The sequence below is a fragment of the Pyxicephalus adspersus genome, chromosome 7, assembly GCF_032062135.1.
Source record: "Pyxicephalus adspersus chromosome 7, UCB_Pads_2.0, whole genome shotgun sequence".
NCBI classification, from domain to species: domain Eukaryota; kingdom Metazoa; phylum Chordata; class Amphibia; order Anura; family Pyxicephalidae; genus Pyxicephalus; species Pyxicephalus adspersus.
The window spans coordinates 63,312,536-63,329,969 of NC_092864.1; the positions used below are offsets into that span (position 1 = coordinate 63,312,536).

The 17,434-nt window shown below is 37.3% G+C and overlaps 1 protein-coding gene across 1 annotated transcript in view; it reads left to right on the top strand.

Moving 5' to 3' along the window:
- The first annotated feature begins 539 nt into the window (after nucleotides 1-539).
- The window catches only part of LOC140336080 (uncharacterized), a 45,267-nt gene continuing 28,372 nt past the window's right edge, over nucleotides 540-17,434 (top strand). Inside the window, exons 1-8 of the mRNA XM_072419132.1 lie at nucleotides 540-632; nucleotides 3,245-3,559; nucleotides 5,851-5,947; nucleotides 7,435-7,573; nucleotides 10,479-10,526; nucleotides 10,610-10,656; nucleotides 13,278-13,407; nucleotides 15,661-16,144. Coding sequence (XP_072275233.1) covers nucleotides 3,255-3,559; nucleotides 5,851-5,947; nucleotides 7,435-7,573; nucleotides 10,479-10,526; nucleotides 10,610-10,656; nucleotides 13,278-13,407; nucleotides 15,661-16,144 — 1,250 coding nt within the window. The 5' untranslated portion in view covers nucleotides 540-632; nucleotides 3,245-3,254. The remainder of the gene's footprint in view (nucleotides 633-3,244; nucleotides 3,560-5,850; nucleotides 5,948-7,434; nucleotides 7,574-10,478; nucleotides 10,527-10,609; nucleotides 10,657-13,277; nucleotides 13,408-15,660; nucleotides 16,145-17,434) is intronic.

Sequence of the window (17,434 nt, forward strand, 5' to 3'; positions counted from 1 at the left end):
ACAGCCAGTGATGTAAGTGCACCAGTCTGGAGCACAAGCTGGCCGTTGGCTATGGATCATTAGAGAAGCCAAAAGGTTTTCTACTGTTACCCATGGCTGTGTGTCGACGATATATCTGTATTACAAACATACTTCTTACATATTAAAACATACTTCTTACATTTTAACATTTATTGAGTAGTACAAAGTTTAATAAAATTGTGGTATATAGATACTTTTGTGATATATATATATATATATATATATATATATATTTATTTATATTTATATAGTGGATAAGCGCATGATGGGAAAAGTAAAGCAGATGGTTTACATGTGTTCCTTTCCTTAGTTGCTTTTTAATCACTAATACTTTACATGCAGCAATAGTAGATAACAAACAAGTATGCTTATAAATGTCTTGAATATGTAATACAATTCTACATGAATAATTTGAAGCACAATTATCAAAGTGCAATGCTACCATATCACCAGTGAATACATATACATAACTAACAGAGGGGGAGCCAGGGTATTACCAAGCAATGTAAGTAGGCGGACTTTCCTGTCTTACAACAAGTTATAACTAGTACAAGAAGTAACAGCTCGGAACATTCAGTTAGCAACGCACACAGCAAGGAATTATTTGAAAAGTAAGTAAAATTGACATAGGCGTCTAACTATAACTTACATTTTTAACTTCTGATACCTTCCAACTATTTATAACTCATATTCTTTCTTTTAAATGTGTTATAGGTCCCCTCAGTTTTATTTATTGATGAATTTGTTACATATAGAAAATGAAAGTAAGACTGCCATTACATAAACACTATGTACATAATATGTTACACGTTTGTGTAAAGTGTATGTATAGCCAAATATTTATGGATAGAGTGATGAAAGGTTAAAACCCCTGTCAGTTTTATTTTCTATGTTTTTTTTATTATTCCTTCCTGTTTTGGACCAGGTTATTAGAAGGAAATATCGCAAATAGAGATGAGCACACTAAAACTCTATTCAACTTTGTTAAAAATTCAGTTGAAATTGCACAATTCATGGTCGCTGACTTTTCAAGGTAATTCCCCCAGTCTCAGTCCATAGATGGCCCCATGCCTTCCCTCAAAAATGAGAGGGGGTCTTATGTTGAGGGTCAGTGCCTCGATTCCGACACCTGTTCCCAAAGGGTTGTGGTGCTCTGCAGGTGGAATCCTATTGGAATCTTAAAGCCTTTTTCAATAATAGGCTCTAAATGGCCATCCTCTTACCCTGGCAAAATGTATAGGATAGATAGGGTTAAAATAAAACTGGTAATAGGGAAACGAACACTGTCTTCCTGACACTCAATGACAGGGATCCAGTGAAAGCATTTATTTTACTTCACTTTTTTGGGGGGCTAAAGTGAGAAAGATGGATACATGAATGATATGCAACAAGGAAGACAGTGTTACACCATTAGTATACCTTATGGACTTCCCCCCAGATTCCACCAATATAAGCATAGACCCAGCTTGCATCTGCTAAGCTTTTTTACTGGGGTTAAAATGGACTGGATCATGTGAATTTGCTTAGCTCTTTTGAGTCCAAGCAGGCATTATTGTAGCTGAGAGGAAGCAGATCTTCTTGCGTCGGGCTCCTGGAAAAGCTGGTCAAAGTGAATGGCTAGGAGCAGAGCAGAGTTACCAAGAGCTGATTTAGGTCAATTTGTATTGGCTGTTCTGGGTCCATAACAGGAATAGATGCAGAAGCATTAGTGGCTGGACACAAAGAAGTGGGATATTGTTATTAATAAACAGGATTTATAAAGTGCCAACATATTACGCAGTGCTGTACATTAAATAGGGGTAGCAAATAACAGACAGACACAGACAGTGACACAGGAGGAGGAAGTGTGATATACAGGAAATGTTCCAAAGAAATATCAGGAAGCAAACTTCTCAGCACCATGCTCCTGAAAACGCCAGTCAATCTGAATGTCTATGAGGATAATGCTATATAGAGTTCCAGAAATTCTGACTTGGGCTATTTCATCCTTAAGGAGCTCAGAAAGACCCCTTTGGAATCTGTGCCTTTTTCACTGGGTATCAGATGCCAAACAACACAATTCGGAAACATACACTGTATTTGGACAGTGTGTGTAAATAGCACTCTTAGCAGAGGAGGTTTGACCCAAGTCATTATAGATAAAAGCTATGGCAGCTAGGTAATCTAATGAGACTAGTGCTTGTCATTCTTCATTCTGTTCACATTATGAACCATGAATAGATTTTAAGGTCCGCAATGATACTCACTTTGATATAAATATATTGTCACACTTATTTCTTACTCACTAAAGCGCAGGCGCCTCTCTCCTGAGCATGCATGCAGTTCTGACTTTGGGCGTGCCTATGCTCCCAAGCTTTATCAGTTTTGTCCATCCTGTCGGTCAGTTAGGAAATAGCCTCTTAATCATCCTTGGCTATTTAGCTAGCTCAGACACAGCACTCAGTGTTTGTGCAAAATGTCTCCACTAGTGCCAAGCCCCCTAGCTCTGCTGAGCATTTCCTCAACACCTGTTAGTTAATTCAGTGCTTTTCCTGTCTAGCTCCTGTGTTAACCCTTTGTTGCCCAGTCTGTTGATACCCAGCCAATTCCCTTGTGCTGTTCCAGTGTTCCTCTAAGTCTGTGGATATTCCTGTGTCACCTGTGCCTCCTGTTGCTTCCAGTGTCTCCTGTGTTCCCTGTGTCTGCAGTAGCCCCTGTGTTACTGGTGTCTATTTCCTGAATCCCTGTTATTCGACCCCTGGCTTGTGACCTGACCTCTCTTGCTTGCTGCCTGCCCCGACTGTGGCCTTCCTTCTGAAAATTCTTCTGCTTAGTGATTTTGTACGGCGCATTCTCTTGCCCACCCTGGTGTGCCCAAGGACCGCAACCTAGCAGTAACCAGCAGTGCAACATCCTCACCACTAGACCCTCTGGGGAAAACCTGGCTACTGCTTACACTCTGCACCTTGGCTCTTCCCAGGGCTCACACCAATTCTGTGCAAGCCGTAGCACCCTGTAATGGCCCTGTCTCCCCAAACGTGACATCATATCATTGCTTTTATAGTTTAAAGGGCTAAGACAAAGGGCTGAACTTTTAAAGCTTTCCAAGACTGAAGAAGATAGACTATCATGGGAGAACCTGGGAAATTTATCAAACCTGGAATAGATTTGGTCCATATCAGGCCCATAATGTGTATCACTGAGTATATATTCAAAGTTACCATATCTTTTTTCACAATTACAGCGTGCTGAAAATGAATGAAGATATACAAGCTCAGCTCCTAAAAATTACCATGGCTCTCGACAAACAGAATGTAAAAGAGTTTGTGTTTCTATGTGGAAACATGCTTACGGCTGCAGATAAAAGAGACTTAAATGATGGCACAGCACTCTTTCGCTGTCTGCACAGAAAAGGTTTGTTGTCACAGGATGACTTATCATTTCTAAAAGAGATTCTGTACAAAATTGGCAGAATTGACATCTTAAAACAAGTACTGTTAATGACGCAGGATGAAATAAAAGCGCTTCAAAAATCTCCAAGGCAAATCTCTTCCTACAGGTAAGACAAAGCTGTGGTCCCTTTGGTAAACCTGTTTATAGATATTACTAAATAGCTGCCTATGTGGTTTTCTTTTGAAGTTCAGTGTAATGTTGCTACTGCTTTGGTGGACCTGATCACAGTCCTTGAATCCTTAAGTTTTTGTAACCTTTCAATCCTCCATTATTTCATTGCTTGCATGTCAAAATATACAACAACAGTATACAATTGTAAACCTGCTGCACCTTTTATTATTAAAGACAGTCATTGTGTTCCTGTCAAGTGACTTACCTAGGCTGAGATGACCTCATCAGTCTTTTGGAGATAACTTTGTCCTCCTCCCTACTGATTACAATGTAACTGTCCGTAGCTACCAACGGCTTACATTTTGACCCTTTTCCAGAACCTAAATCCACAGAGACATTTTCATGTTTTCTTATGTATCTTCTGCACACTGTACATGCTTCCCAGTTTTCAGTGAACCAACACTTCTAGTGCTAATTGAACCCTACAAGCTTGGGGTACAGATGATCAAGCAAGCATGTACAGATGATCAAGCAAATTCAATCAGGAACTCCCATTTGTCCTGTGGGCCACCTATTCCTACCCCACAATTAGAAGGGCAAAATGTTGTACACGTGTGGGCTGTGTTTGGGGACATTTGACCGGACATTATCAATTGTAAAATTAATTAACTTTGGTTTACTACAAAATCCTTTGTGTGTAATCCTTAGACTCTTCAGTGGTGGATTTATTCTAGTACTGCTTTATGGTCTCATCCCATAGGAGTGTAAGCGAAGTTTTTAGAAGTCCCTGGGGTAACAAGTCACAGACTTGTATTTCCTGCAGATAAAGAACTCATGTGTCCAGCCTTTAATGTGTCTCAGTGTGTCCAGTGCTCACAATAAGGGCTTGAGTTCCCACAAAGATGTTTCATCCTAAATCACTACTACAGAATGATATCAAGAAAAAATGTTCCTGGTGTTTGCTGACAACTTCCCACCAATTGGGGAGCAGAGTCTTTGTTATCATACTGGAGTGGGAAAGGGTAGTCAACATTTGTCTGTCATTTGCAACTCCTAGTATCTCTCATAGCTTATGCCCAACAGGAGTTTACCATGCCACATCCCTAGAACATGATATGCAACTAATAGCTTTTAACATGAGACTTTACAGGCATAATAACCACATAAGCACCGACTTAGAGATCAATTTTTTACATAATTAAAATCATTTGTCCATTTTCTCACAAATAATGATTTTTGTCAGAGTGCCAAACTATACATAGAATTCATACCTGATTCTGAAAAACAGGACTGTTAAATGCTCCTGGAAGCCTACGCTGCACAACTGGGCTTCCAGGAACGTTTTCAGGCAAAACACACCTGCGTTAAAAAGTATGTACATGTTTTATAGGTGTATTTGTTCTGCCCTTTTAAACCTCTCTAACAGCTATGTTTTTTTCCATTCAGCAAAAATACCCTAGCTTTAAAAAAGTCTAACGCCTGAAAAAGCCTGAAAAAAAACAGACCTATTCATTTCCATTTAAATTATTTTTTTACAAGGCTTTTGTAAGCATTTGCAGGCTGCAAAAACCCTTACAAAAGCCTGAAAATGGAGGCTAGGCTAGGTACACAAGAGCAAAGGTTCTCGTCCGATAATCGGTTCACGGTTGATAGCGGATGACAATCTTGCGTGTGTACATTGCCCATCATCCTAATGACCGTCCTGGCGGATCAATGGACGATGGATGACGAACGATTGGGGAAAGAGCACAGTGGGGTGCCGCTCCATCGGTCTCCCCCTCCCCTCCCCATTGAGCAGAATGGTGATGTATGTACAGCATTCATTCATGCATTGTGCAGTCATTTGTTGTTGGAAAGGATCGTGAAAGATTCTTTCCAATGACATTTATTGCATGTGTGTACATAACCTTTTTCAAATCTAATGGTTTACAATAATAGGATGTTGCTTAAAGTTTCCATTCTCTTAAAACAAATAAAAAGCACCCAGAAAGAAAAGGCTGATCTCACTGCACATGCAGTAAAAAAAAGCTTCTTCTGTGCATGCCCAAGATTGTGACGTATGTCAGCGGTAAAGACAAAAGAGGAGGGGCCTTGCCTTAAAATGGTATTAGGATATGAAAAAAAAGTTAAAAAGACAAACATATTTTTACCTTTTTTAAAATGGTTATTTATATAAAAGGGTTTACAAGTAAAAATTGTGATAATGGGTCCATTTTACCTGTAAAACTTTAATTGTGCCTTTTATATTAAACATAAGGGATGGCATCTTCTTTTTGAATCCTACAGGTCTCTACTATATGATATTTCACAAGAACTAGATGCTAGCGAAGTGAAGAATGTGACGTTTCATGTGTACCCTCAAAAAGCTAAATTACAAGATACAGTAAGACACTTTAAGTTAAAAGTACTTGGAGGATTTATACACTTTTTAATATTCTTGAGTACACCCCCTTATATACTCCTTTACCCATTCCCCTGGTAGGTAGTCGATATCTGGTCAGCCCTCTTATTATAAAGGGGATTTAGGATTCCAACATAAGTACCCCATCTCCTCCTTAGGGCACTGTACAGTAAAGGGCAACATCAGACAAGAATACTCTGCAAGGGGTGAAGGTTTTGCCCCTAAAGTTTGTTAGATTCTTCTTTGCACCACCACACTGCATAGACTAGACTAAAGTGTAAAATAGTGTACATAAACACACTTATTTTTTGGGGTATACATGTATGTTTGGTCAAATACTTATCTCAATCTTCCTTTATTCTTGGTTGGCCTCTTTCTGTGACTCCAGGGGCAAGAGGGGAAGATCGGGCAGCAGCAAATACTCAATATATTCATTGATAGGCTGCTCGCCCTTCTCCAGAGTAAATTTTTGCTTCAGCAGAGGAAAAAATGTCCTCCCAAACCCTCACAACCCAAAGGCAAGCTTGTCATTTCAACTGCTTTCATACTAGCAAGTGAAAACAGCCTCGTTCCCCAGTCAGTGACTTTGGCACACCCCACATTTACATTTTTTATATACTTTTCATTGAAAAACACTAAAACACTTACAAGTGTTGACATTTCTATGGACTACTGGATGTGATGGATATATAACTAGCTGGAGGGCTCCCATGTACACGTGAGGTACTAGCCTGGCCTGCTGGGTCTGTCATATCAAAGAAAGCCTTTGGGAGATTTGTAACTGAGAAGATAACATTTAATAAGACCATTTATGTATAAGGAGATAATTACTTTTATAAAAATAATATCACTTGGAAAGTGTTTTTAATGAAAGTACCAGCTGGGGGATACTGAAGAAAAATGAAGTGAATATATCTTCCCCAGAGCTTTAATATATATATATATATATATATAGTTATGGACAAATACAAAACCAAAGCCCTTATTACCACCCTCAAGGACCAGGAATTGCATTATGGTTACCATGGATTCAGTCCCAGTGTAATAAATTTGGAATTGAATTCATGTAGGTTTGGTTTGAGTCTATATCAGCCGGGAATCTCATCCCTATGAGATACTTTGTGGTCTAAATGACCAATTTACTGTCTAAGGGAACTTGGTGTTTTTTTTATTTTTTTATTAATTAGTAATTAAATAAATAATTTATTTTTTATTATTAATAGTTTAACCTGCAAAACTGATTACAGGTTGGGTTGGTTGGATTGCAGACACTCATTAGGATTACAAAGAACTTTCCCTTATTTAGAAGCTGCTATTTCCCCCCCCATTTAGATTTAATATACATATAAATGATTATACAGACCTTACAGCCAGGCACCATTAGCAAACTAAACTAAGAACTTTGTATATTTAAAATTCATATTTGTATATGTAATAATTGTGTCCTGTTTTATGTTTGTATCGCCAAGGACGCTATGTTGGATGTGATTATTGAAATGGAAAAAGATTTACTTGTGAAAGAAGATAATTTAGAAAAATTAAAAAAAACTTTAGCAGTAATTGGTCGTCAGGATCTCCGACAAAAAATCCTTTCATGTGAAAAACAAGGTACTTGTATTTATATTTCTTAGTGCAATGCAACTTTTATTTTGTTGAGATATACTCATGTTGTATATAAAGGGCTAACCATTATTAAGGTAAAAATGTTATTAGGAAATTGATAACGTAGATAACATATATGAGTGGACATTGAGAGCTGTAGGACAAAATTGCAATACAGTTTACATGTTTCTCAAAAGGCCAATAATTCCCATTTATGGAAATAATAAAATTAATAATTGAAATATATCTGATGAACAACATGAACAACAGACAATGAACGACCACAATAGAAGTGTGGGGAGGAGAGTGCTGTGTGATGCCACTTTCCCGTCTTTCCCCTCCCCATAGAACAGTGCTGTGTGTACAGCGCTCATTCACTTTCAGTCATGTATTTTTTCCTAGAAACGGCCATGAAAAATTGTTTCCAAGGACAATTATTGAACATGTGTTTGCAGCCTTAGTCCCAGACAATTGGACTTGTTTTGTAATACATTATTTATTTGAAAATTATTCATAAAAATAGGTTTACCTATTTATGAATACATTAATAAATCTTTTATTGCCTTTCAGCAATAAAAGTAGAAATGAACAAGAAATGTCTCAGATACCTATTTAAACGCAGTGCATGGAATCATGTACAGAAGCATATTCTATACCCTTACACAATAACTATACATATAAATCATACAGTAGCACACCCACTTATGTCAGTAGTAGTATATGTACACAGGGGTACAGGTTCAGCTTACATGTACATCTTTTGGGAGGCATAATATTGTTATACATAAAATCTAACAACAGCATAGAAATGTATACATCTGGGACTAGCATGACACATTAAAGAATTCATACCTAGCATAGCCAGCATACCTTTAAATACCTTCATAGGTAAAGAGCATGTACAGCAGGCAAGAGCTTGCACAAAATCTAATATTTCAGGGTAATTCTAACACCCTTCTCAAGAAAAACCTGCTGTTGGATGTACTTTTGCATACCTACAGTATGGTATGAATTATACTGTATATATGTACTATAAGGCTGTATCCAAGTGTTTTGTGCATATACTATTTTTTATATGAGTATATATATATTCTTGCAAGTTATAGATTGTATTGGGTGTTTTATCTTTTGATTTACAATTGTATCAATGCCCAGAAATACACTATAATAAAAATAAATACATAAAAATGCCTAGATCTGTATATTGGGAAAACAAAAAAACACTTGTATATATAGTCCAATTAAAACTCTCTCTACAAAAGATTGGCCAAACCCTTTAGATCAAAGGCTCTCGGCACCAAACAAGGTATGCTACTACTACAGGACTGCTTAGATCAGGCATGTCCAAAGTCTGGCCCGGGAGCCAATGCGGCCCGTGTTCAGATTTCCACCGACCCTCAGTCTCTGGCACAGGGAATCCCCTACGTCATTATAGTGAACGTGTGCTGTGCAGGACCCGCAAAGACCATGCCCACACTGATTACAAGAATGTGCTCTGCACAGAGCCTGCACTGACACCGGACTCCGTGCACACAAAATCCCTCACGTCACCCAGGTGCGCGCCTGTCGTGCCAGACCCATGCAGACCACACCCACACAAATCCTGATTAACGATTGGCCCCCATACATTTTCACCTCACCAAATCTGGCCCTCTTTGCAAAACGTTTGGACACCCTTGGCTTAGATTATACTAAACAATAGACAGATTTTAGCAGGTGGAGTAGTCATTTTCCAGACAAATTACCCACAGATAGTTACCTGAATTCTAAAGGACTTGGTGGACTTCATGCACTCAGGAATTGTCTATATTTGCCCAAAAATCCTTGGTAGCATATACCTTGGAATACCTACCTGCCCTTGTCTCCTGCCTATGTTACTTTTGGAGCCCCATATTTGCAAGATGTGCAGGTTACACAAATGGTTATATTAGGAACCTCTTATCCTTAACATTTTCCTGGAAAAATTAAAGTAAGTCCTCCTGATGGACTGAATTGAAGCTTCAAAAAGCTTTAAAAAGAAAACATAGTTATCTATTTTATCCAGTATTCATTTCCTATTGAGATGCCACAGGGTGATGGTACTGTGTAGCATCTCCCGAGGGGTAGCGGTTCCTGGCATGAGGAAGTATAAACACACCGCAACCTCACCGCAAAGGTGGACCCAACTTTATTGACACTGCTATGTATTTCTCTGTTTATATAATCCTTACGGAATAAATACAAATAAAAAAATGCTATAATTACACCACCAAAAGTAAATTCCTATGTCCTCCATTTAAACCAAATTTAAAATTCATTCTGAGCAAAACTACACCCCTTTCAATGAAAATTATTATAAACCCCAGCAAAATGGATAATCTGAAAGTCTGACAATCAACGATAAATAATTTCATGTTCTCAACCAACAATGTGTTTAAGCCCCACCTGTAGAAGGACCCAGCTATTAGTAACTTTAATAACTGTTGTTTTGTCCTCAATGCCTATTCATATATTAGTAGGATCATTAGTAGGGCCACCTTATTATTATAAAAAGCTAAAATCAAGTCAAATTCTGAAGGCTTTTCCATATCTTTTTCATGCTGGTGGTAATTATAATCATTCCTACCATCTTTAGTGATTAAGGTGAAGGCCTTCAATCCTTTCAGAATAGACATCAAACTATGCACAGGGATAAGTATCTTTTTTTCTGCTACGAGAAGCTGTTTGTAGCTATCCAAATGCCTGACCCGATCACCTATCTGAGCTTGTCTGTTCGTTCCTATACTAACTTTGGGAATTGGTGCCTAATATGCATTCATTTAGCTACAGAGATGTTGGGTAAGCAATCTGATTAGACAGCCATTAGGCCTCTGTATCTTTTAGTATATATGACTGCATGTGTATTACTTTTATATATAATTATATTTTACAGAAGAACAAAACTGTCTTAGTTCCGCACAGGAGAAGATGCCAATCCAAGGTAAGGATACATACAAATAAAATCAGTAGTGTTGTAATCACATTTATTATTAAGTTCTGTAATAATTTTATTTCTTTTTTTAGAGAATCCTACTAATGAGATAAAGGAAGATGGTTCTGGAAAAGGCAGGGTGAGCTATTTCCACATGAATTGTGTGATTTTTGCATTTTAATTGTAAATAGCAAATACATACATATTGCACCTTAGTCAATTCCACTCCAGGTGTTGTTTTAAGGTAATATGTCACTTTACCAAGATTGTCTGATAAAGTTTAAAACTTGTAGAATGAACAATATATTTCAGGCCACACAAGACCCATGCCTATCTTTTCCAGTCTTGAAGAGCTTTAATAAATTAGACCTATTATAAATAGTGAGAACAAACAATAAGCAATGAACATTTAGGAGTAAAGCCATGCCCTTTGACAACATCCAATTTGAAAAACAGCGCATAGACATCCGGTCTATGCAAATATAATTAGGAAAAACAAAAACAGGCATAATTTTATCTTCATTACAGTAAGTTTTTTTTTATCCCCATCTTTTGACCCACGACTCAAACTAAATGCATTTAATTTGATATTGAACTGCATAAATACTACTGGTTAATCACTGTCAATCTATTTAGTTCAATATAATATCTAACTACCCATATACCAACCAGCTTTAAACGTAGACCATGGGCCAAAATGTGGAAATTGATACTGACACCAAAAAGCTAAAACATAATACCCACATGGGATCAAAATCTAGATACTTGTCTTCCAACCTAGGCTATGATGACAAGCCCTCATGTCACTTAGAGTTGATAAATCCATCTTTCCAAAACAGAAAAGGGAGGTGCCATCTTACATAGTTGGCCCATCCACTAGGGAAATAAACATATCTCAGAAAAAAATCCTGTAGACATAATTGATCCAGAGGAAGGCAAAAAACACACTTATAAACCTGGTTCAAATTTGCTCCAACAGTGAAAAAAAATCCTACGTGAACCCTTAAGGCAATCAGATGTTATCTGGATCAACATTCTCTGTTGTCATCTTATCATTAGTCAGTCTATCATTATGGACTATTCCAAATATAAACATATCAACATATGCTGTAAAACCCCTTAAGGATGAAAATATTAACACAGAGATGGTTATGGAGGAAACCCTACCATAAACATACAACATTTAAAATTACTCAACATTTCCCCATTGCTTCAAAAGATTTGCCACACCCATTTTGCTTCTGAGAACAGAATCCAATAGTACATAAAATTAGTAAACTGACTTACCAGTAGTTTAACTTTTTTGTTGTTAAAGGTTTTTAATAGACAAACATAAAAAGAAACGATGACAAACAATAATATTCATAACAATACAAGAATAATTTATCCAGTAGTTTTGACTTGCCCTGGGTGACAGCTGACATGATCTTAAGCAACTTAATTTTATTTTTTTTCTAATAAGTACAACGACCTCCAAAAAAAATATGTTCCAACCATACATAATGGCTGCTATTAGAACTAGCTTACTTAGAAATTGATGAAATAGGACATTACTTTGTAACAAAGACAAGTAAGATAACTATATGAACTATAGGGTTAGGAGACGTTTTTTAGGGTTTTTGGATGTGCCAGAGTGTGAGTATGGATGTCATAGTATGATATGTAAGATTGTTTAAGCCAGCGGTCGCCAACCAGTGGTCCGTGGCTCTGGCCAGCGCACCCTGAGCAGGGTCAGAAGAAGGACCCTGCTGGGGGGTGCACCGGCCAGAGCCACGGACCACGTTCCCTGTACAAATCCCTGGCTCAGGCAAGAGGGTGGGATGTGTCCCTGGACACAACTCGCCCACTCTCCCATCGCAGGCACAGATCTGCAATTGGAAGTGGACAGAATTATACCATCATTGCATCACTATTGGGGAGGTTTCTCCCCTTTAAGTGACACCCGGCATGCGTAGTCAGGAGCCGCTAATTTTAGTGGTCCGAGGGACCAAAAGGTTGGCAACCACTGGTTTAAACCAAAGCTCAACATAAGATGCCACCCTATGAACTGGGCTGGGAAGAACTCCATTTGTGTGGACAAGCATGCATGGTGCCTCCAATCCAAGTGCAACTCTTCCCAAACTGGACATTTAACATGTGATGATGGAACTGGCGGTTTGTAAATCAGTGGTGAAAATCTGTTACTATCTTGGCTTATTGATCCCTAAGATCCTGTATCTATTTTGATCAGCATGGCTGTTTCTTCTTTTCTTTACTTTGCCCCTTCGTTATGATTTATGCTTGGGTGGGACCCAGTGTTGGATGTTCATTGTATGTAGTTCAGTGAGTCTAGATGTTGCCCTTTGGTCATTCTGTTTATAACATGGTCATGTGTATCCATCACATGGATCATGGGGTCCCTGTCACATCAGTGTACATGCTACATTAGTAAAGATACTGCTAACTGAAATGCTAATGTGAATGCTAATATTCTGAAATCCAATCTGCCTCTGCCATGCACAACCTTTCTATGGAGGCCAGTGAGATAGACAATTTCTTTGCAGATACATAGAGTACACATACATGTAAAAACTTGTTGGAGTAACACTGTTCTTGCATCAGCAGCACGGTATAGTTGCCTGTACTTTATACCTGTCAGTAGCTTTGAATGATACCAGAACCTTTAAAGCATTGTAGCAGTATGAGAAAGTTTGAAAAATTTGAGCTTTCTATAATACTTTTTTACTGGATTTTGACTAACCAATGGCTTTTATTTTGCAGAATTTGGAGCAATACACTCTGGACAAAAACCCACATGGCTGGTGTGTGATTTTAAATAATGAGGATTTTAAAATAGCTAGAAACAAGAATCCAAAACTAAACGATAGGAGTGGAACAAATAAAGATGCAGGTAAGAGTGTTTCTATTTTCTGGAAGAAAACAGATCACTAAGGCACAATGAGGCAACATTTTTATTAGCATTCATTGTATGTTTTACAGTCAGGTAAATGTACCACTTACATTCTTTATTGTAGAACTTTGTTCTATTTTTCATGTTAAATTACAAAATTACAAAACATATTTATTATTATTGGTAATATTTTTTAAGAAAACATTTGATACATGTAAACAAAGGTTTTCATTAGGTTAGTAGCTGTTCTAAACAAAAATGATGATCACATACTTATACCTGAGTGATAAGACCCCAATGAGTAATTGTGGGGGCTGTGGGTCATTGTCCCCTATTTGTCTTAGAATTTTAAAAAATGTCATTCTATAAAAAGTGACAGCTTTAGTTATTTATTTTTAACTCATATCAACATCTTAAACCTGGGTCACATATCTAATATCCAAAAAAAGCTGAGTAGTGGTAGCTTTATTATAAATACCTCTTACCAACTTTTTTGGGTTTTTAAAAAAAGTGAATCTGGCATTCACCAAACAGTTTCTGGTAAAGAATCTTCCAAGTTCATATGTGTTCAGTGGAAGAGGTTGATTCTACTTCATGGAAAGTTTGAATGTCAGATTCATAAATAGACCCCTATATGTGTCATGAGAAAGGAGTAGCATCATTTACTTTAGGACAGCTCACAAGGATCATCACTTTTATACTTAAATCGAAAAGGCTGATTATAAAAAGGAGATTTTGACACAAAGAGAAATAATGCAGAGCAATATACACCTATTTTAGTAAATACTAAAAATAATTGAAGATGAAAGGTAAAGGTGAGAGGTGAAGCAGAACATGATATCTACAAACAATTGACGTGGAGAAGCTTTAAATAAGCAATTATTGTTGTGAACAAAGGATGAATAAGTGGGGGAACTACATAAGCTGAGGGATATAAATGTAGCAAGTATACATATTGTGCTTAAAGAGACAGCAAGGAAAATGTAGCTCATTTAAAGGAGTGTATAAAGTGAAGCTGAATATTGATTTGAATAATTCCCAAAGGGAAGCCATATATCTAAAGGAGGGTATATAGGGCAATTAATCACAGTGATAGATCAGAATTAATTAGATCAAGAAAATTGAGATTTAAGTATTCCCCGTTTGACAATTAGTCCAGCCATTTTCATGGTAGGCAGTGGTAGTCTACGGTACACATTTTTTTTTTTTTTTTTCAAACTGCTGGAAAAGATCCTTTTATTTAACTTAGTAATAATACTGGTAAAACAGAGCATCAGGAAAGGTGCTGAAAATTCAGCTTGTAAATACAGGACAATGAACAAATGAAGGTGGCACATGGGTTACCATAAAAATAAATCCCTGTAACAAAATACTGTAGTACAGTAACTTTGACCTGCTATCCTTCATTGAACTGCAAGCTGGTGGAATAGAAATGACCCCAACAATATGATTTGCACTAAGCAAAAAGTTTGATAATAAATCATTGAACATTCTTATTGTGATTTAGCACCAGACCTCTAGTATACTACTAGTAGTATAGTAATACTGTTAGGAAAACACTATGATAAAAATTGGTATTTGTGTTTCAAGTGTCTACTCCATCCCCTGGTGCTTTTAAGTACTTAGTAATGAAGTTTTGTTCAGTTAAACCTTTTCTGGTACTAAGTAACTGTAGGAATTTGTTTGTAGCAGCAGTTATCAAATTTAAATAATTACGTACACACCATTGTCTTAAGGTTACATAATTATTTTGAGTTTAGCATTGTTTGTTGTTGGTCTAAATAGGAAAAATATGTTAAGTGGGTCATAACAGATCCCCTGTGAACCTTTTTCTAACTTTACACAATTGCTTCATGTGACACTGTAGTTCCTCTTTTTTCTAGGATCATTGATTTGAGCTACAAGTTTCTCTAAAACTTTATTTTCCAGTACAGCAGGGTCAAACTCCCATCTTTGACGGCTAAGATATGCAGACATTTTTAGTATTTCTCTTAACAAGCAGCAGTATATTTAGTAAGGTATGGTTTACAAGGAGTCATAGGACTATAGTTGGAACCAGTTCTAGGGTGACAACATTACATTTGAGTTTTGTGGCCTTATCAGTGGAAGCTCCAGGAATAGGACAATCTCGAGTTATTACATAAAAATCATCCTTGCCATGCAAGAAGACACCTATTGAAGTCCATTGTTGTCAAGCTACCATTTATTTAAATTCTTGATATTAATGCATTTCTTTCATTTTTTTTTCCGCAGAGGCAATAAAAAGAGTGTTTGAGAAACGACACTATATTGTAGAAGAGCACAAAAACCTGACGAAACAAAATATGTTAGATGTCATGAAGGAGTATGGCAAAAAGGATCACTCTCAAAAGGATAGCTTTATCTGCTTTATTCTTTCACATGGGCATACAGGAACTGTCTTAGGCGTTGATGGAGAAGAGGTGCCTATTAGGAATCTAACTAGCTGTTTCAATGGTCCAAATTGTTATTTCCTCATTGGGAAACCTAAAATATTCTTCATTCAAGCATGTCAAGGAGGTAAATTTGATACAGGAGTCCCTTATGAGGAAGACAGCAGTACATGTACACATGAAAGTGATGGAGGAAGTCTTCCCGTCACTGCAGATTTCTTAACAGCCTATGCTAGTACTGAAGGTTATGTCAGCCTGCGGGATCCTACGGAAGGCTCTGTTTATATTCAGAATCTATGCAAAGCTTTGGATGATCCTCTTTATATGTAAGTAGAATTTTTTTTGTACTCCCCACATTAATGGATAAATAATTTCAAAACAAGTAGATCCTTTCACTGACCATACTTGATCTTGATCTATACATGGTGGTATACATAACACTAGAAGAGCTAGGTTGGGCTTGGAAATGTCCTGTTTAATGTGGACCTACCACTGAAAGATGATGTAAACTAACTTTGTTAAACCCATTGTAAAGAATGCTAATTTCCTGGATGTAAAGCTGATATTTGATGTCAGTAGTCTGAGTCACACACCGGAATTAAGCATGCAGTGAAAAAACTTTGCTGAACGCTTGAGTTGAAAACTAATTTTGGGTCAGTGACTCTAAAGGGATAAAGGGAAGTGGATATTCCCCCTTAGTGACATCATGATGCCAGAACCTGCCAACCATTCCATTGCAGATCTGAGCCTTTGATGGGAGAGTGGGCTGCTTATGTCCAGAGATAACCTTCCCACTACCCTGAGCCTGGGATCTGTATGGGGGACATGGTCTGTGGCTCTGGTCGGCGCATCCCTCCATTGGGATCTTTCTCCTGACCCTGTTTGGGGGTGCACTGGCCAGAGCCGCGAACCACCAGTTGCCAATGGCTGCTTTAAAGTGCACCAATGCTCAGAACATGGACATATCCTTAGCGAACAAAGCTTTTCTTATTAAACATTATTATTATTATTATTATTAAACAGGATTTATATAGCGCCAACATATTACGCAGCGCTGTACATTAAATAGGGATGCTGTAAAGCAAGCCATCTCTGAACTTTTTATGTGCCTAATAATTTTTCATAATATGAAAACAAGAACATGAACACTTTCCTTTGTGTAGTTTATAACTAAGGTGGAAATGCAGCCATATTTTTTAGATTACTTGGGAGGGGTAGTTTAAAACTCATGATCAGTTTTATCAATCCGTTGTACTTGGAGGGATTTTCCCTTACTTCATGTCTTCATGAGAGGAGTCTTCACAAACAGCAATAAAAACTTGGTCAGTGTTCGAACCTAAACTGTTACATATTTAGAATAAAAACAGAGCAAAAAGACCAAAGTCCATCGAGTTCAACTATAAGGAAAACAAATAATCATATCATAAAAAACATATTCTTGGTAGAAACCTATATAAAAAGTTAATCTAGATAAAGGCAAAAACATGTTTCAATTTACTTCAATGCTTCCTGATTCCCCAAGGCAATCCAATCCTGGATCAACAGTTTAGCAAATATTTACTTATATCTGTGTTTCCTTCACTACCTGACCTAGGGACAAGCTTTTTACTATGCAG